The sequence below is a fragment of the Schistocerca nitens genome, chromosome 8 (genome assembly GCF_023898315.1).
Source record: "Schistocerca nitens isolate TAMUIC-IGC-003100 chromosome 8, iqSchNite1.1, whole genome shotgun sequence".
Classification (NCBI taxonomy): Eukaryota; Metazoa; Arthropoda; class Insecta; order Orthoptera; family Acrididae; genus Schistocerca; species Schistocerca nitens.
In genome coordinates, this window is record NC_064621.1 from 20,746,257 (window position 1) to 20,767,226 (window position 20,970).

The 20,970-nt window shown below is 40.3% G+C and overlaps 1 protein-coding gene and 1 non-coding gene across 2 annotated transcripts; both read right to left on the bottom strand.

Annotated features, from left to right (window-relative positions):
* Positions 1-9,024: 9,024 nt before the first annotated feature.
* LOC126199075 (uncharacterized) lies at positions 9,025-13,472 on the bottom strand. The gene is made up of 2 exons (XM_049935794.1): positions 13,377-13,472; positions 9,025-9,576 (listed from the first exon to the last, which is right to left on the bottom strand). The coding sequence occupies exons 1-2, from the start codon at positions 13,470-13,472 to the stop codon at positions 9,025-9,027; spliced, it is 648 nt and encodes a 215-aa protein (XP_049791751.1).
* Positions 13,473-18,638: 5,166 nt separating this feature from the next.
* Positions 18,639-18,713, bottom strand: Trnas-gga (transfer RNA serine (anticodon GGA)). The gene has a single exon. It is a non-coding gene; the product is annotated as a tRNA-Ser (tRNA).
* Between the last annotated feature and the right edge of the window lie 2,257 nt (positions 18,714-20,970).

Consider the following 20,970-nt stretch of genomic DNA (forward strand, 5'->3'; position numbering starts at 1 on the left):
TTAACATTTTACAACGAAATGGATTGCAATATGACTAAAACTTGAAGTGAAAAAAGTGCTCTGGGCAGAATCACATTGATTGATGATTGGAATTTATTTTAATGTTGTCAGGCATTTGTAGTGCTTCATAAAGAAATTGATTGAAACCTCCTGACACTACAAGTTGTTTGTTTAAATATGTGATTGTGGCAGACTAACTTATCGTTAATTCGCCCTCTGGAATGTGTGTGAAACAATTTTGCAAGCGTTAGTGGTCTGTATTTGTATGGTTTTTCTAGATAACCCCAGTACAAATAAGGTACTTGAACAATAAAAGCCAAATGCAAAATGTGCAGAAAACCTACAAATCTTTAACAGAAAAGTGTTGAGGGAGATATGACTACTGCACAAAAATTTGCACTTGACTATAAACTAAACGTTAAACAAGTACATTTTTCGCGAGATGTCATGGCAGCTCATAAGACGGTGTTCATTTTAGTAATTCTGGGTGCATTTTAATGTAATAAAAAAAAACTAATGCTTCGTCTTTCTAAAATATAAAATGCAGATTCCACTTCCACGAGCTCTTTGTAGGTGTAGTGTGTGAAATTCCCCTTCTGTTCCACCTAATGACATTGTTCGTGTCCAATACTCATTTATATTTTGTTTTGCACTTCTGTCCTCCTTCTTTCATATACAAGCTATCCCTATAAGCTGCAAACAATTTAAGTCAAATAAATGACATTTTCGTTCAAATGTAAATGCCAGCATCCACATATATTAGCTACTGTGTTGTGCGTGTGCACTGCACACATAAAAGAAGTTGAAAATGATCTTGTGAAGGCTACAGTTCCCACAAGAAAACCAGTTAATGACAGCCATGCAACTTTAGATCACGTGACTCGAACTGACTTGACGTGACCAACAGTGTTCAAATGGTTCAAATGGCTCTGAGCACTATGGGACTTAACTGCTGAGGTCAGCAGTCCCCTAGAACTTAGAACTACTTAAACCTAACTAACCTAAGGACATCACACACATCCATGCCCGAGGCAGGATTCGAACCTGCGACCGTAGCGGTCGCGCTGTTCCAGACTGTAGCGCCTAGAACCGTCAGCCACCCCGGCCGGCCACCAACAGTGTGAATACATCTCGACATGATGGTGCTGCAACATGATGTTTCAGGGACGGCCAGTGTGAATTGGCCTTATCAGAGTACTGAAATGAAAAAACAGATTTTATAACTGAATCTCCCAGTATCAGGAACAGTTACCAAACTAAGACTTATTTACGCAGAATAGATTTTGAAAATAACAACTTTGAAAGCCATGTTGTGGGTTTAATAAATTCACTTTATTGCAACACTTAAGGACAGTTCACACTGGTCGTCACGGCGGCGTCATGTTACGGCGCTATCATGTCACAGCACCATTATGTCATGGCACCACAATGTCACAGAACCATCATATTGAGGTTTATCCACACTGTCCATCAGTCACGGCACTTCCAGTCAATTCAAGTCAGGTGATTTCAACTCGCTTGGCTGTTCTCAACTGTTTTTTCGTGGGAATGCGATCTTCACAAGATGATTTTTAACTGTTTTTACACACAAAGTGCATATACACAATGCACAATTGTACGAAAATAATGTTTATTATACAAATTTTTTGCAGCTTGCAGGCATAGCTTGTATTTTACAGAAGGAATACAGAAGTGCAAAACAACGGAAAAAAAGAGGATGGGCCTGGAAAATGTCATTTCTTGGTACAGAAGGGGAATTTCGCAAACTATACAAGGAGCTCGAGGAAGAGGAATCAGCATTTTATATTTTAGAAAGTCAAAGCACCAGTTTTCTCATTTGTTACTTCAAACGGTACCCAGAATTACTAAAAGGAATATATTGTTACAAGCTGCCATCACATGTTATGAAAAACGGATTTATTTAAGGTTAAGTTTAGTTGACAGTCCAGTGCAAATTTTTGCTCAATAGCCATATCTCCCTCAATACCTTTTCTTTCAAGATTTACAGTTTTCCTTACATCTTGTATTTGGCATTTAATGCTTCAAGTGCATTAGGGGGTACTGTGCTTAGTGTGTGAAACCAAATAAATGTTGACCACTTATCCTTCCAAACCTTTTTCATATACAATCCAGAGAGATAAACCTGCCACAAACACATATTAAAATAAACAACTCTAAATTACTTGATGTACACTTCACAAAAAGTGTTTTGATTCTGTTGCAATGTCTGACAGTTTCAGTCCATTACTTTATGAAACACTACAAATGCCTGACAATATTCAAAATAAATTTCACTTACTAAATCAATCTGATTCTAGTCACAATACTTTTTTCACTTAAAGTTGCAGTCATATTGCAATCCATTTCAATGTAAAATATTAAACAAGGTACCAGTATGTTCAAAAAATCCCTTTATTAATGTTGTAGAGGGCAAGTAATTTAGTACACTCATATTGTACAATTCAGATTGCTGCTTCAGTGCTTTAGTTAATCTTTTATCATTTATTATAAATTTTAAAAAAAGAAATAACAAAATGAAACAATTTACAAGAAACAACAAAATCCACGACCAAAGGAAATACGGAGATCTACATATGGTCATGTATCAGGAAGGAATGAGTTTCTACATCTACATCTACATCTACATGATTACTCTGCAATTCACATTTAAGTGCTTGGCAGAGGGTTCATCGAATCACAATCATACTATCTCTCTACTATTCCACTCCCAAACAGCGCGCGGGAAAAACGAACACCTAAACCTTTGTGTTCGAGCTCTGATTTCTCATATTTTATTTTGATGATCATTCCTACCTATGTAGGTTGGGCCCAACAAAATATTTTCGCATTCGGAAGAGAAATTTGGTGACTGAAATTTCGTAAATAGATCTCGCCACGACGAAAAACGTCTTTGCTTTAATGACTTCCATCCCACTCGTTTATCATATCTGCCACACTCTCTCCCCTATTACGTGATAATACAAAACGAGCTGCCCTTTTTTGCACCCTTTTGATGTCCTCCGTCAATCCCACCTGGTAAGGATCCCACACCACGCAGCAATATTCTAACAGAGAACAAACGAGTGTAGTGTAAGCTGTCTCTTTAGTGGACTTGTTGCATCTTCTAAGTGTCCTGCCAATGAAACGCAACCTTTGGCTCGCCTTCCCCACAATATTATCTATGTGGTATTTCCAACTGAAGTTGTTCGTAATTTTAACACCCAGGTACTTAGTTGAACTGACAGCCTTGAGAATTGTACTATTTATCAAGTAATCGAATTCCAACAGATTCCTTTTGGAACTCATGTGGATCACCTCACACGTTTCGTTATTTAGCGTCAACTGCCACCTGACACACCATACAGAAATCTTTTCTAAATCGCTTTGCAACTGATACTGGTCTTCAGATGACCTTACTAGACGGTAAATTACAGCATCATCTGCGAACAGTCTAAGAGAACTGCTCAGATTGTCACCCAGGTCATTTATATAGATCAGGAACAGCAGAGGTCCCAGGACGCTTCCCTGGGGAACACCTGATATCACTTCAGTTTTACTAGATGATTTGCCGTCTATTACTACGAACTGCGACCTTCCTGACAGGAAATCATGAATCCAGTCGCACAACTGAGACGATACTCCATAGGCCCGCAGCTTGATTAGAAGTTGCTTGTGAGGAACGTTGTCAAAAGCTTTCCGGAAATCTAGAAATACGGAATCAACTTGAGATCCCCTGTCGATAGCGCCCATTACTTCGTGCGAATAAAGAGCTAGCTACGTTGCACAAGAACGATGTTTTCTGAAACCATGCTGATTACGTATCAATAGATCGTTCCCTTCGAGGTGATTCATAATGTTTGAATACAGTATATGCTCCAAAACCCTACTGCGAACCGACGTCAATGATATAGGTCTGTAGTTCGATGGATTACTCCTACTACCCTTCTTAAACACTGGTGCGACCTGCGCAATTTTCCAATCGGTAGGTACAGATCTATCGGTGAGCGAGCGGTTGTATATGATTGCTAAGTAGGGAGCTATTGTATCAGCGTAATCTGAAAGGGACCTAATCGGTATACAATCTGAACCTGAAGTCTTGCCCGTATCAAGCGATTTGAGTTGCTTCGCAACCCCTAAGAAACTCATGCAAATTCTGGAATATTCCATTCGTCTTCCCTGGTGAAGGAATTTCGGAAAACTGCGTTCAATAACTCCGCTTTTGCGGCACAGTCGTCGGTAACAGTACCATCGGCACTGCGCAGCGAAGGTATTGACTGCGTCTTGCCGCTTGTGTGCTTTACATACGACCAGAATTTCTTCGGATTTTCTACCAAATTTCGAGACAATGTTTCGTTGTGGAACCTATTAAACGCATCTCGCAGTGAAGTCCGTGCCAAATTTCTCTCGTCTGTAAATTTTAGCCAATCTTCGGGATTTCGCATTCTTCTGAACTTCGCGTGCTTTTCCGTTGCCTCTGCAACAGCGTTCGGACCTGTTTTGTGTACCGTGGGGGATCAGTTCCATCTCTTACCAATTTATGAGGTATGAATCTCTCAATTGCTGCTGCTACTATATCTTTGAATTTGAGCCACATCTCGTCTACATTTGCATAGTCAGTTCGGAAGGAATGGAGATTGTCTCTTAGGAAGACTTCTAGTGACACTTTATCCACTTTTTTAAATAAAATTATTTTGCGTTTGTTTCTGGTGGATTTGGAAGAAACGGTATTGAGCCTAGCTACAATGACCTTGTGATCACTAATCCCTGTATCAGTCATGATGCTCTTTATTAGCTCTGGATTGTTTGTGGCTAAGAGGTCAAGTGTGTTTTCGCAACCATTTACAATTCGCGGGGGTTCGTGGACTAACTGCTCGAAATGATTTTCGGAGAAAGCATTTAGGACAATCTCGGAAGATGTTTTCTGCCTACCACCGGTTTTGAACAAGTATTTTTCCCAACATATCGAGGGAAGGTTGTAGTCCCCACCAACTATAACCGTATGAGTGGGGAATTTATTTGTTACGAGACTCAAATTTTCTCTGAACTGTTCAGCAACTATATCATCGGAGTCTGGAGGTCGGTAGAAGGAGCCAATTATTAACTTAGTTCGGCTGTTAAGTATAACCTCCACCCATACCAATTCGCACGGAGTATCTACTTCGACTTCACTACAAGATAAAGCACTACTGACAGACACAAACACTCCACCACCAATTCTGCCTAATCTATCTTTCCTGAACACCGTCTGAGACTTCGTAAAAATTTCTGCAGAACTTATTTCAGGCTTTAGCCAGCTTTCTGTACCTATAACGATTTCAGCTTCTGTGCTTTCTATTAGCGCTTGAAGCTCAGGGACTTTCCCAGCACAACTACAACAATTTACTACTACAATTCCGACTGTTCCTTGATCCAAGCACGTCCTGTATTTGCCATGCACCCTTTGAGATTGCAACCCACCCCGTACTTTCCCGAGGCCTTCTAACCAAAAAAACCGCCTAGTCCACGCCACACAGCCTCCGCTACCCGTGTAGCCGCCAGCTGAGTGTAGTGAACTCCTGACCTATTCAGCGGACCCCGAAACCCCACCACTCTATGGCGCAAGTCAAGGAATCTGCAGCCAACACGGTCGCAAAACCGTCTGAGCCTCTGATTCAGACCCTCCACCCGGCTCTGCACTAAAGGTCCGCAGTCGGTTCTGTCAACAATGCTGCAGATGGTGAGCTCTGCCTTGATCTCGTAAGCAAGACCGGCAGCCTTCACCAAATCAGATACCCGCTGGAATCCAGAGAGAATTTCCTCAGATCCAAAGCGACACACGTTAGGGGTTATGTGATCAACAATGGACGTATGGTGGCAGCTGTCAAAACTTTCTTTTCGAGAAACCTGGACACTGCTGTGATATGACGTGACGTGACGTGATGGGATGGCCAGTGCAGATGCCACCATTTGCAGTTCATTGCAGAATGTTTTGACAGAACATGCCATGATTTTATGTGATGGCCAGTGTCGACCGCTCTTTGAAACTGTTCCATAACTTATATGATGTTTTGTAGACAGGCTATCTAAAAGACAGAATAATTACGAAAACGAGGAGGAAACATGAATGAAACAGAGACTGTGTCAGAGATAATCATTGCACTGAGTAACCACTTGTCTGTGTAGCATTGCACTAAATGCTGTGTTCCACCACTCACCCCTTCACTGTCAACAATATTTGACGGTGTTAAACCCGAAGTTGTGTAAGTCACGTTTTTAAAATTATTGGCTTAAGTACTGCAATACAATTTTGAAATATAGATCTGTTAAATGGAAGAATGGTGTAACTCACAGTTTTGTTTTTACCCCTATAGATGGCGTTAGCAGTTTCACTTGTGAATGAAACGGCCGCTTTGTTTACAGGCATTGCGGTGCAAGTCAGACTTACGCCATTATTCCTCTAAGTGCTTCTAAGGTGTGCTTTCGTACTGTGTAGTTTACGTGTTTTGGTGAAGATGGATCCTCAATTTGATGAAGACACAAGTAGTGAACCCAGTATATTGCAAAATGCAGGATCTAATGATGATTATGATCCTTCAGAGAATGAAATGTTTGGTTCTTCAGGTAAGTTTAACTCACGTAGTCTATCATTTGACCAATTACGTTAGTAACACATTATCATGTTTTTGAAGTTTAACAATGACTGACCAATAAACGTAATTTCACTGAAAATAATAGCAAACGTGTTGCATGAGCTAAACGATGTACCATAATTTCTGCAAAACAATTCGTAAAAATAATAACAGTCTTGATACACAACCTCAAAACGTCGTAGCATAACATTCGGAAAATAATTATGCGTGTTTGTTTGGTTGCAGAGGAAGAGGTGGAAATAACACAACGTGAATTACCAAGTCGAAGTAGAAACAGGCAAAAAAGGGGGGGGTACGAAGAAGGAAAGAAAGAAATTTGGGTCATGCATATGAAACTAAGGAAGGGAGAAAGGTTCCTGAAAAGACGTTCTCAAACATAAATTGTAACTGCAGATTAAAATGTATAGGTAAGATATCAGAAGTGGAACGCAGAAGTTCATTCGAAACATTTTGGAATTTAGGTTCTTTTTCCTGTCAGCATGCTTTTCTATGTGGGTTAATTAAGCAAATAAGTCCTCAACACAGGCGTCCAAGAGATGTGTTAAGATTGCCAAAGTCAACCAGCAATCAATTTTATTATGAAGTTGATGGAACTAGTGTTAAAGTATGCAAAAAATATTTCCTTCAAACATTCCAAATGTCAGATGGGCGGATGACCAGAGCTGAAAAAAAGTAAAAAATGGGAGAGCAACCAGGATCAGACAAACGAGAAAGTGGGATACCCGTGAACAAAATCTCTGATGAAAGAATGGATATTGTCTGGAAGCATATTTCATCATTATACAAGAGCTCAAAATCCAAACAGAAAATATTTATCCCCTGATCTTAATGTACGTCTTATGTATAATTTATACAGAGAGTACTGCAAAGAGAAAAAAATCTTACCTGTTAAAGAGCCCATTTATCACAGATGTTTCAGTCATGATTTCAACTTGCACTTTCATGCTCCACGTAAAGATACCTGTGTGAAATGTGACAAGTACAAAATACAGATGTCCACTTTAGAAGATGCAATAGAAAGAAAGAACGTGGAAGTACAACACGAACTTCATCTTCGAAAGGCGGAGGCTGCTAGAACATCCATGAAATTAGATAAAGAAAAGTCACAGAAAGATAAATTGTATTATGCCTTCACTTTTGACTTGCAGAAAGCTCTACCATTCCCCAAACTGACCACGTGGCCTATTATAAAAGAAACATGTACTTATACAATGTTGGCTGTCATGAGCTGTCAACTGATATTGGCTTTATGTACACATGGGATGAGACAATGGCCTTACGTGGGTCACAAGAAATAGGTTCTTGTGCTACAAAACATATTACTACAAGAGCTTCAGCTTCAAACCATGTTGTCATGTATAGCGACACTTGTATGGGGCAAAATAGGAATTTGAAATTTGCATTGTGTCTCATGAAATTGCTTCACATCAGTGTTAACATCGACATTATGGACCATAAATTTATGGTTAGTGGCCACTCCTATCTCCCTAATGATTCAGATTTGGGATCTATAGAATCCTATGCAAGAGGTAAAACAGTTTATGTTCCTGCTGATTGGTGCTCCATAATCGCAAAATCAAGAAGAAAGAAAGCTTTTATTGTTACGCAAATGTCACGTGAAGACTTCAAGTCTACAAAGAATCTTGAACAAGCTATTACAAGGAGAAAACAAAATGTTGCTAAAAAATCAGTGTCGTGGCTTAATATGCAGTGGATTCGTTTACTGAAGAACGAACCTTTTATGCTCTATTACAAGGAGACTCTTAATGAGGATTTTCCATTCTCCACTCTATGTCTAAAGCCAGCGAAACCAGGAAGGCCAGTTTCACTTGGACATATTGCAATGGAAAACCTATACCATGGACCAAGGCCTGTAACCAAGGAAAAGAAAAGGGACATGCTAGATCTTCTACCATACATTCCACCCACCAACCATGCTTACTTCCAGGGACTTACAACAGCTTAAGAAACAGTAGATGATGCAGGCCCGCTGGATGTTGTTGATACTGAACGTGACTGAACATTGTTATAGCTAAGAAAGGATATTTCGTTGTTCTGCTCTTAGTTATTTCTGAAATATATCATTTGTCATTAAAAATACCTTTTGGCTTTATTTAAATATACTGCAAATACAAGATTGGTTAAAGGCAAAATGGTGTAAGTCATTTGGGCGCTTCAAAAAACACATAATTTTGTATTAAACCGTTTTCAATTATGAACACATTGAAACAATGACACCTTCCTGTGATGTATTGATTTCTTGTGGAATTTATTATAATGCTTCTCACAAAACCTTCTGTTTCTCAAAATGCATGAAACATGACTTACACCACTTTGGCTTTGTTGTTGAATCAGACTTGTCGTCTGGACCAGATCACAATGGGTCTTACACAGGCTACTGTGCGGTCATCAGAGGTAGCCTTGATGTCTGTTGCCACTTATCTTTGTTGGGTGGCAGTGTAGCTAGTGCGTTTGTCAAATTCATGTTGGCTGTGTCTGTGGATGAGTTCGGACCAGTGTAGGTGGCGCTGAAGGTTAACTTGAGCCTGTAGATGGTGGTTGGTGTACCCATAATGTTGACCTTGGCTGTCTTTTCCTCCATACTGATAAGTCTGTCGTAAGGTGGCTGCACTGGCTTGTGCTCCGTGTCATGATGTACAAAAACATGATCACACCTCCGTAGCTCATTGAAAACAAACGGACGACGTGCCTGCTGGTCCCTTAGAGCAATAGGGCGTAGCTGCCGAATTTTTGCATGTAGATGGTGTACAAAGTCTGACGGTTCAATGTGGTCATCTGACACGTTGTTGAAGAACTCGCTGAGCAGTCGTATCAGCTGGCCATGTACAAGTTCCACAGTCACCACTTTCAGATCTTCTTTCGCCCATGCACGGAGGCTCAGGAAGATGACAGGCAATGTCCCTGTACGCTGCTGCCATTTATGGCGCTGAAGAGAAGCTTTCTATTGCCGGTGCCTTCGCTCAGCTAAGCCATTTGCTGACGGATGGTAAGCTGTGGTTCTAATATGCTTCATATCCTGTGGGACGCCGAGTGCTTTGAACAGGGATGACTCGAATTACCTTCCTTGGTCTTCTATAACTTGTAGTCGTACGCTGAAATGGGTGATCCATCCTTGGAATAACGTGGTTGCGATGGCTTCGGCGGTAATGTCGATCATAGGGAAAGCCTCTGGCCACTGTTTGAAATAGTATAGTCAGTACTGTTCAATGACGGTTCATTGTAGTAAGACAGTAGATATACCATGCGGATGGTGGGAGCAGTCTGTCGGTGTCCAGATGCACATGCTCAGATCTTTGGCTCGGTGCAATGAACGTGCCGAGAGCTGTCCTGACATACTGGTTAGCTTTGTTCTATTGGCACGCCCCTCACTGGCACACATGTTGTTTGGAAACTTTGTCCATGTTTGGCCACACAAAGGCTCACTTCACCGATTTTGTAGTGCACCCTACTCCAGAGTGTTACATTTTATGTAAAGTTGCTACTGTCTGCTGCCAAAAGAAAAAAGTCACAAATAGTCGTGCTTTGATAGTTGTGACATCACAATGCAGCAGCACATTTGACGGTGATACCTGTAACATGGTGTAGCTGTAGATCTGATGGTTGCATCGAAAAGTCTCACAACTCGCTGTGTGCCTGTTGCGCAGCAGTGAGAACTTTGAAATCATCTGCGTCAGTGGAATCTTCGACCTGAGAAAGAGTATCTGCTGGCACTTTCAGGTCTCCCTCGACATGGTCTGTATGGGTGGTAAACTGTCCAACAGAGTCTAGATGGAGCAGCTGACATGGTGATGTTTTCTTTGGACACTGGTGAAAAGCATGTGTCAGTGGCTTGTGATCTGTGCTTGGGGTGAAACGTCGTCCCTCTAACATGTGGCGAAACTTCTTAAAAGGGGGCTATGAAGCTTATGGTTCACAGCCGTATGTGGACGAGTTCTGCTGTGATAGCAATAACTTCCGACTGAAAATGGCCAGGGGTTGCCGGTGTTTGCCTGCTTGCTGCTGGAGTACAGCTGTGATTGCAGTGGCAGACACGTCGGCCCTTACAGCAAGAGCCGCCTGTGGAAATGGATGTGCTAACAGAGTAGCTCATGTGATGGCAGTCTCAACCTTGTTAAGTGCCAACTCAGCCTCGCTGTTCCAGAGCAGTGTGTCCTTTAGTCTCGATGGACCACACAAGAATTCATTCAGTGGTGCAGTCAGGAGGGCACGGTTGGGAATGAAAGAATAGAAAGTGGTGACGCAAACGAATCGCCATAATTTTTTGTCATAGGCCAGTGAAAATTAACTGTAGCTTCCACATTCTCCTGTGGCGGCCATATGCCTTGAGCATTGATAGTGTTGCCTAGGAACTGAACCTCAGCTGCTCTAAAGATGCATTTTGACAGGTTGATAAGCAGACTGTGTGCACGAAGACGAGTGAAAATCTGCCGTAAACACGACGGTTTTTCCATCTCAGAGCTTGACATGTCCAAAATGTCGCCAATGTACACGTAACAAAATCCTAGGTGCGTGTAACCTCGTCCATGGATCGTTGAAATGTTTGGGCAGCATTACGAAGTTCAAAAAGGCATTCTAGTGAGCTGAAACAGTTCGAACAGCATGCAGGCAACGGCCTCAACGATGTCGCCCGGTGCCATATGTATCTGATAGAGTGTACACACTAAACACAATGTAGTAAAAACGCGCTTACCGTGGATGATGAAAGCTAAACCTACGATATGTGGTATCGGATATAAGTCAGCGATGGTTATAGCATTTAACTGTCTGTAATCTCCACAAGGGCGCCATCCGTATCTTCAGTTTCCCCAAGGTCGACCATGAAGTGTTGGTCCCGGTGTAGTTAATATATAGTGTACGATCAAGTGGTGCACAGGTGCTGGTGTCGGTGTCTGGAGTGTGATCTCCCAGAACTGCTTGAGGAGCTCTACGAAGAGAGAGTCGCCGTTTATCATCTGCACTGCAGTGTCGTTCACATGAGGTACTCGCCCTTGGCTTGCCATATTGGTAGTGATGATAAAGAAGGCGCTGATGACAGACGTCAGACAGGAGTTCATAGACCGACAGGAAGTCTGCTCCGAGTAAGGGGTGCAATATGTCTGCCAAGACGCATTGCCAATCGAATTTGCGTCACAGGCTTAAGTTTAATGTTAATGTGACTAGACCACTGGCGGAGAAAAGGTGTGTGGCGGGCGGACAGATAGATAAATTGACACGTCAGCACCCATGTCTACCCAGAACTGCAGCTTGGTATTACACTGTGTCACGAACAGTGGACGGCTCCCGTCTGGAGAGCCAGTGGCCGTCACCACTGACTCCCCTTCTCGCAGAAAGGAGTAGGCCTACACTTCCGCGCCTTGGAGCCGAACCCTCGGTGATACCAGCAAACTCTTGCTGACCAGGTTGAGCGGCTGAACTTTCCTGGTGAGTGGTGGCGCTGGCATTGGCGGCTGTACTCGGTTCGTAAGGCAGAAACTTGCACAGTGAGCTTGGCGATCTGTGCTTGTAATGTGGGGAGAGTGTTACCTGCCTGAGACTCTGGGTAAACTGTGGTGACGCACGCGGACAGGTACGTCTCCGCCGTCTGATCTGAAGTTTATGCTAGCACATCTAAATCTCCAGCGTCCACTGTTAATATCGTCTGCGCGTCAGGTGGCAGGCACGATAACCAAATATTCCGCAGGATGTCTTCGTTAACGGCACTGGTCGCTAACGTATGCAGGCGGCGCAGCAGGTGCGCTGGAGTGTGATTCCCCAGCTATTCGGTGGAAAATTTCTCCAGTTTCTTCGCCTTGGTTTGCGAGATGCGGGTAATCAGGGAGTTTTTGATAGCCGAGTAGCGATTAGTACTCAACGGTGAGGCCACAATGTCTTGCACCTCTGTGACCGTATCTTCGATGAGCTCTTCGGCAACATAACTACACTAGTTGTCTGTGGTTACAAGCGCTGGCACGAATTCTCTTTCTACATATGTGATTTGTGTTCTTTCGGATATCTGAAAGAACACCACCACATATACACATATAATGGAGGCTAGCCAATTATCTCTTCAGTGCAGATGCACACCACCTATGAACTCTTATGGGAATCGGCGAAACACCGCGAGTAATGAGGATAAAGGGTAGAGGCACTACGTCAGCATTGTGTGGATAAGCTCAGAATTTGGGTTTGATGGGACGTGTGCTAGGATAGTCTGTGTAGTTGCGATCACCACTGTGTCCAAAGAATTAAGTGGTCACAGCACGTGCCTAGTGAGCGGAAGACCTGCGTTCGATCCCGGTCCGACACAAATTTTCAACTTTCCCCATTCATTTAAATCAATGCCCACTAACAACTATGTGTCATTAATACCTTTGTCTATTAAACTGGCTTTCTAAATGCGCGACCACAGTAAGGGATTCTGTCGCCCAAACAGTAGCGATTTTATCATGACGCGGTACGGTACATGGCGTCAGCGACCGTCGAACATGACGTCGGGATCACTAATTATTTGGCGTTCAATAAATTCACTTTATTGCAAGACTTAAAACTATCCCGTAACTCATACGACGTTTTCTATACAGCGAACGTGAAGAACAGAATAATTATAAAAGCAGAGAGGAGATACAAAATAGAGAGTGTTTCAGAGATAATCACTGCATGGATTAATGACTTGCGTGCATATGATCGCATTTCACTTAACGCTGCACTTCAACCGCTTTCCAGAGAAACATTTCGCTGCCGAGTTACCTCAGCACCAGTTTTAGAAAACAGTCGCTCGCCCGGAATTGACGTCACCACCATTGGTAGAGTTATGATGGCGTACGTGTATAATCTCGGGGACATTGTTCTCTTACCTATCATTCCACATTGCAACGGGGCTTTGTGGAATCGGAGCAACTGTTCGTTCGAGATACACTTGAACTTATGTGTCCGTCGTCGTGGAAGATATCTATATTTCGGTTTCATGTTTTTGTGCGCTACATGTTTACGTCTCGTCGGATTTTTGAGCACATTGACGAATTCATGTAAAAAAGTGATCATCTTACTTTTAACTAAAGGATCTGTAAAATGAAATAACTTGAGCCCCGAGTCAAGAGCATTTGCCAACGCCGAGTTATATTTCAGTTTTTCGAACCATTTGCTCATTTGCTTTTGCAGCCCACTTTGCAATTCGATAACGTTTGGATCTCTTTGGAAATTATTTTTCAAGGCTTCATTTAGGCCGTTACAAAAGGTCCTCTGGTATCACTTTGCAGGCGTTTTTTCAAAAATCCCCCGAAATCTCTTTGCTTACTATACTACTTGTTAACATTTTAAAGCTCGATCATCTCCTTGACATTGTTTGCTCAGTGGCAGTAATCATGTTATTGTGGTCTTCGATATGAATACTGGTTTGATGCCGCTCTCCACACTACTCCATCTTGTGCAAGCCTCTTCATCTCTGAATAACTATTACAACCTGCATCCATTTGCAAATACTAATTCAAACTTTGTTCTCCCTCTACAGTTTATACACTTCTTTCCATTTCAAAACTGACGATTTGCTCATATCTCAGCATGTGTCCTATCAACCAACCCCTTCCTTTAGTCAAGCTGTGCCATAATTATTCCCCCACTTCGATTCAGTATCCTCCATCCAATGCTCAGCATCCTTGTCTACTACCAAATTTCATAAGCGTCTATTTTCTTTGTGTTCAAATAAACTATCGTTTACGTTAGACTTCCGTGCAAGGCTACACTCCAGGCAAAAACCTTCAGAAAAGACTTTCTAACACTAGTTTGTATTAGAAGTTAACAAATTCTTCTTTATGAGAATTGATTTTCTCGCTATAGCCAGTCTTCATTTTATATCCTCACTGTTACAGCTATCATTACCTACTTTTCTGCCAAAATAGCAAAACATATCAGTAGTAGGGGAATGAGGTTTCTGGAGTACCAAAAAATTTATATGTAAATTTAGCTCAAAATCGTTCCTTAATAAAAAATAAAAGCTCCCCATCGCACACCTGAATTTATCGAAATTTTTGCTCATTTCATCCAACATTCCATGATGCAGAGATGGCTCCACAGCACCACCAAGTTAGGAACATGCAAATTTTTTTACTACGAACAAGAGTGTTAGCTCTTAAAGTTATAATTTCATTTTGAATGTATTCGGTATAGGTATTTTTGAACAGACATTTTTCCCTTCAAACTATACACTTAGACTTTTACAAAAGACTAATAAAAATTTATCCTTTATAAATGAAAAAGACTATAAAAACGTGTGCAGTGTGGAGAGGAGAAGCCACTCAGCGAATATAATTTGCAAATGATTCAAAAAGATAAACATCGCAACATATGCAAAGAATGTGCAATAAGGTATTGTAGAAATAGTTATCTTGTGAACAAAGAACTGATGTCATCCATGAAAACTGATGGAACAACAAAAAAGTGCAATACAGGTCAAGAAATTAAAGGTATTGATTGTTTTTATGCAAATCCATCTATAAAGGATAGACATGCAAGCACATGTATAGCTCGTGTACTTGAAGAAAGAAAAAGTAAAGTGATGTGTGTATGTGGAACTGGAATAAATAAGTGCAGTTTTAGAATGCATCTACTTTCGAACAAGTATCAATATTTACCCTTAATAAATAAGCAGGCAACTCAAACAATGTTCACTGTTGATCTCCAATTTTGCAAAACTTATAAAAAATTTATCATTAATAAATAAGTAGAGAACTCAAATAATCTTTGCAGTTGATCTCCAATTTCGTAAAAATAATAAAAACTTACCCTTTATAAATCAGTAGCCTGCTCAAACAATCTTCGTGGTTGATCTTCAATTTCGCAAAATGAATAAAAAATTTATCCTATAAAAATGAGTAGCCAACTTCAGCAATTCAGTGTCGACGATCTTCACTCCTTTTTTTAGGAGAGAAGGTTGGAAAGGACAAAGTAAGATGAGAAAGTCAGAGTTAATTAATTTTTTAACCAAACAAATCATTAAAAAAAAAGGACTAGCAGAATACTCTGGAGAAAACAAAAGTGTCGAGGATAAACCATTGAAAGAAATATTTCCATTTTCTACCATAGTGTTCGAGAGACAAAGAGATAGAACAACAGTTAACTAATATCTAGTCAATAAAGCATTTGCAGAACAATCTAAACTTGCTTGACAAAAATCTTCTTGAATGCAACAAAACCAAAAATCATGGAAATCATGATCAACTAAAAATTCATAAGAGAGTAAAGATTAATTTCATCCTCTCCTGCATATACCAAATGCAAACAGATCGAAGAATGATGGAATTTAGATTTCAAATGCCAAACAACACAGTCACTATAGAGAAGGATTTAACTAAAAAAATTCAAGTATGGAAAGCAAGATATTCTAGCAAAAATGGCTAATTTTCAAACTTGAAGATTGGGATGGACACTAAACAGAATTTTTGGTCTACAACTAGGAATTAATTGATATGTTCCATTGAGACGATCGTTGTATATTGAATTACCAGAAAGAATAAGTATCAAGAAAGCCTGCATCAATGTGAAAAATAAAGGACGAAAATGTTTCCTGTGGTCAATAAAATCTGCATTATTTGCAGCAAAGAAAGATCCACAAAGGTTAAACAAATACCAAGGCATTGGTCTTGAAATTGATGAAAAACTCACAAATTTTAATTTCCTGTAGCAGTTGATAATATTCCTAAAATTGAAAATGTAATTAATGTATGTATCATTGTTTATTCATTTAATGACAAATATGAAATACATCTGTTAAAAGTTGTGAAATGCAGGAAAGAAAAACACCTAAAAATGCTCTATTTCACAGTAGGTGAAAATTCACACTGCTGTTGGATCAAACACTTACCTCATCTTGTTTGATCCCAGATAACAATGCAAAAACAACTAGCATTTATCTGTGATATGTGTTTACTCCACTTTAATAGTGAAGAAAATTTAGGTGATCACAGGCCAAATTGCATAGTTGACAAACCATTAAAGGTAGAATTACCACAGAAAGGCTCATTTGTAAGTTTTAAAAATTGTCAACATACACAAAAAAGTGCCATTTGTTATTTATGCAGATTTTGAAAGTATACTTCGAAAGATGGACAACTGTCAACCAAACCATGAATAACCATACACTATGAAATATCAAAAACATGTGCCAGGCGGTTTCTGTTATTACATCAAATACATTAATGGACATTATAAAGCCCAGTGGTATATAGAGGACTAAATGCTCATAAAAATTTTATTGAGTGTATGAAAAAGAAGTTGAAGAAATCGGAAAAACTGACTCTCAAATCTTAGAAATGAAACCACATACACCTGAAGAACAATCAAGGCATGCAAGAGCGAAAATTTGTAAGCTATGGAGATGCCACTTCCAAAACATGAACAAAAATGTTCATCACCATGATAATCTAACTGGTAAATACATTTCCCCATTGTGCAATAATTGTAATTTGCAACTAAAATATCCTCGCTTTCTATCTACTTATTTACATAATTTATCAGGATGTAATTCTTATCTCTTTGTATAAGAACTTGGTTATTATGGAAAAGAGATGGATTTAATCCCCAACAATGAAGAGAAGTATACCACCTTTGGTAAAAGGACAGAAAATCTGAAGACAAGATTTATTGACACATTTAGATTCTTGGTCTTCTCACTTATTAAACTTTCATCAAATCTGGAGAAGGAACAAATGGAAAACATTACAAAGTTTTTTCCAGAAGATTTAATCGATTTAGTGTTCAGATTACATGGACAGTTGAAGGAAATTCCACCAAAGAAGGAATTCTACAACAGAGTCAACAATACTGACATAAGCCACAAAGACTATAAGCACACAAAAAAGCTGTGGAAAAAATTTGAGATGAAAAATGTTGGTGAATATCATGATTTATATCTGGAAACCGATGTGCTGTTATTGGCTGATGTCTTCAAGAATTTCAAAACAACATGTATAAATGCTTATGGTTTAAAATCATCATGGTAATTTACAGCTCCTGGTCTGTCATGGGATTCAATGCTAAAAGTGACTAGACAACCACTTGATTTAATACACGATTACGATACGATTCTGATGCTCAAAAAGGAATAAGAGGAGGAATATCACAGTGTTGCAAAGATATGTCAAGGCAAACAACAGATATCTAAGGGATTTTGATGTGACTAAGATATCAAATTATCTGGCTTATTTAGATGCAAACAATCTTTATGGCTGTACTATGAGTCAATATTAACCATAAATAGGATTTGAATGGGACGATACAAAAAGCTTTGATTATGCAAAAATAAGTGAAATTTCAAACACTTCTCGACAGGGGATACATATTCGAAATAGATCTTGAATATCCAAAGGAATTACATGATTTACATAAAGATTTTCCATTAGCTCCTGAAAATAAAATTGTACTAACCTTAAAATTTAAGCAAACTGTATGGCTAATGAAATACATAAATCAGAATACACAGATGAGGATCAAGGCTACAAATGGTTTACAGAAAGATTTCTACAAGCTGATGAAGAACTCAGTCTTTGGCAAGACAAGGGAAATATTGGCGATACATTTTCAAACATCCCAGTATTCATCTGGTTCAATTTAGGGAACTCACGGAAAACTTATATCTGGATGGCCAGACAGGGATTTCAACCGTCCTCCAGCCGAATGCGAGTCCAATGTACTAACCACTGCGTCACATCGCTCGGTACTTCTCGAGAAGCAAACTGATCTTCCTTGAGGTTGGCTCCTACCAGTTTTTCCATTCTTCAGTAAATAATACATGGGAGTATTTTGCAAGCTTTTGCAAGCTTATAAAACTGATAACTCGGTGATATTCATACATGTCAGCACCTGCATGGTTTGTAAATGGAAGTAATACATTCTTCATAAATTTGAGGGTATTTTGACCATTTCATATGTCTTGCCCACCAGGTGCGATTGTTTTGTCATGGCTGGCTCTCCCAAGGAAGTAAATAATTCTGAAACTTCCTGGCAGGTTAAAACTGTGTGCTGGGCCGAGACTCGAACTCGGGACCTTTGCCTTTCCCGGGCAAGTGCTCTACCAACTGAGCTACCCAAGCACGACTCATGCCCCGTCCTCACAGCTTTGCTTCTGCCAGTACCTCGTCTCCTACCTTCCAAACTTTACAAAAGCTCTCCTGCGAACCTCACAGAACTAGCACACCTGAAAGAAAGGATATTGCGGAGACATGGCTTAGCCACAGCCTGGGGATGTCTCAAGAATGAGATTTTCACTCTGCAGCGGAGGTACTGGCAGAGGTAAAGCTGTGAGGATGGGGCGTGACTCGTGCTTGGGTAGCTCAGTTGGTAGAGCACTTGCCCGGGAAAGGCAGAGGTTCCAAGTTCGATTCTCGGTCTGGCACATAGTTTTAATCTGCCAGGAAGATTCATATCATCGCACACTCCGCTGCAGAGTGAAAATCTCATTCTGGAAACATCCCCCAGGCTGTGGCTAAGCCATGTCTTCACAATATCCTTTCTTTCAGGAGTGCTAGTTCTGCAAGGTTCGCAGGAGAGCTTCTGTAAAGTTTGGAAGGTAGGAGACGAGTTACTGGCAGAAGTAAAGCTGTGAGGACGGGGCGTGAGCCGTGTTTGTGTAGCTCAGTTGGTAGAGCACTTGCCCGCGAAAGGCAAAGGTCACGAGTTCGAGTCTCGGTCCGGCACACAGGTTTAATTTGCTAGGAAGTTTCATATCATCGTTCACTCCGCTGCAGAGTAAAATCTCATTTAGGAATAATTCTGAAGATGTCATCTACTCAAAGCGCCTGTGTCCACTTATATCTTTCAGTGCTCTGTCAGACACTTCTTGCAGTATAAAATCTCCTATCACGTCTTCATCTACATCCTCTTTTCGTTCTGTTATATTGCCTTCCTGTTCATATCCTTTTGTAGACCCCCCCCCTCCTTCTCTGTCTCCTCCCTCTACGTTTCTCTCTCTCTTCCAGCTTTTAGCTTCCCTTTCTTTTCTTAGTAATGGCTTGGCATCTGACCTCTTGGTATTCATACAGCCACTTACCATTTCTCCAAGGAACTTTTTAATTTTCCTGTAGGCGGCATCTATCTTTCCTCTAGTTATGTATAGTTGTATGTACTTCCATTTATCGTCCAGCCATTTGCCTTGCCATTTCGCATTTCCTGTCCATCTCATCTTTGATGCTTTTCTATTGTCTTTCGCCTCCCTGATTTACTGTATTTTTGCATTTTCTGCTCTTGTCAATTAGAGTCAATATTCACACGTTAGCAGATGGTTTTTATTCAGCTTTGTCTTTTTGCATATTTGCTCCTCTACTGTTTAAATATTCATCTCATAAGATTACCCATTCGGATTCTATTGTCTTCCTCATAACTGTTTTATTTATTTGTTGTCTAATGGTCCATTTGAAATTTTTAAAGACCTCAAGCAGTTTCAACTTATCGATATCGTCTTAATTTTCTATCATTCCGCAAGTTCTTCAGTTTTAATCTGAGTTCATAATCAATAGATAGTGGCTGGAGTCCACTTCTGTCCCTGAAAATGTTTAGCAGTTTAAAATCGAGGTTTGATATCTCTGTCTTGCCGTTATGTAATCTATTTCCACCTTACCTCTCAGATTGGCTCCACATGTACAACCTTCTTTCATGATTTTTAAACCAAGTGTTAGCGATGATTAAATTATGCTCTATGCAAAATTCCGCCAGACAGTTTCTCTTTCATTCCTTTCTCTCATACCACTTTCTGCTACCATTTTTCGTCGTCTTCCTTTCTTAGTATCACATTCGAGCTCCCCATCACAAATTACTTTTAGTCTCCTTCAAATAACTGAGTTATTTCTTTTAACTCATTATACATTCTCTCCATCTATTCGTTATCTGCGGAACTAAGCTGGCATATAGATTGTTGCTATTGTGCTGGCCGAAAGTTTTGTGCCTATCTTGGTTACAATAAAACATTTTCTATGCTATTCATAGTAGCTTATCAGTATTTCTATTTTCTTATTTATTGTTAGATTTACACGTGCATTACCCCTAATTGATTTTGTACTTATAACCCTGTACTAACCTGCCCAGAGGTCCTGTGCCTCCTGCCAACTGCACTTCACTGTTTATACCGTAATTCAACTTATCCATTTCCCTTTTTAAATTCTATAGCCTATTTAGCCCATTAAGGGATGCAGTTTTCCGACCAGCAGAATGCCAGTTTTGTTTTTCCTGAGGACGACATCATCCTGAGTAATCCCCACGTGGATATCCGAATGGGGAACTATTTTAATCCTGGAACATTTGACTCAAGAGTATGTTATTATGATTCAATGATACAGAAGAGCGGCATGCCATCAGG

Bases quoted from the DNA above. Each gene is read 5' to 3' on its own strand.
- LOC126199075 (XM_049935794.1), bottom strand. From the start codon at position 13,472: ATGTCCCCGAGATTATACACGTACGCCATCATAACTCTACCAATGGTG. The intron at 9,577-13,376 runs GTAACTCGGCAG...GCTTCTCTTCAG, and splicing joins TTTCTAAAACTGGTGCTGAG to CGCCATAAATGGCAGCAGCG.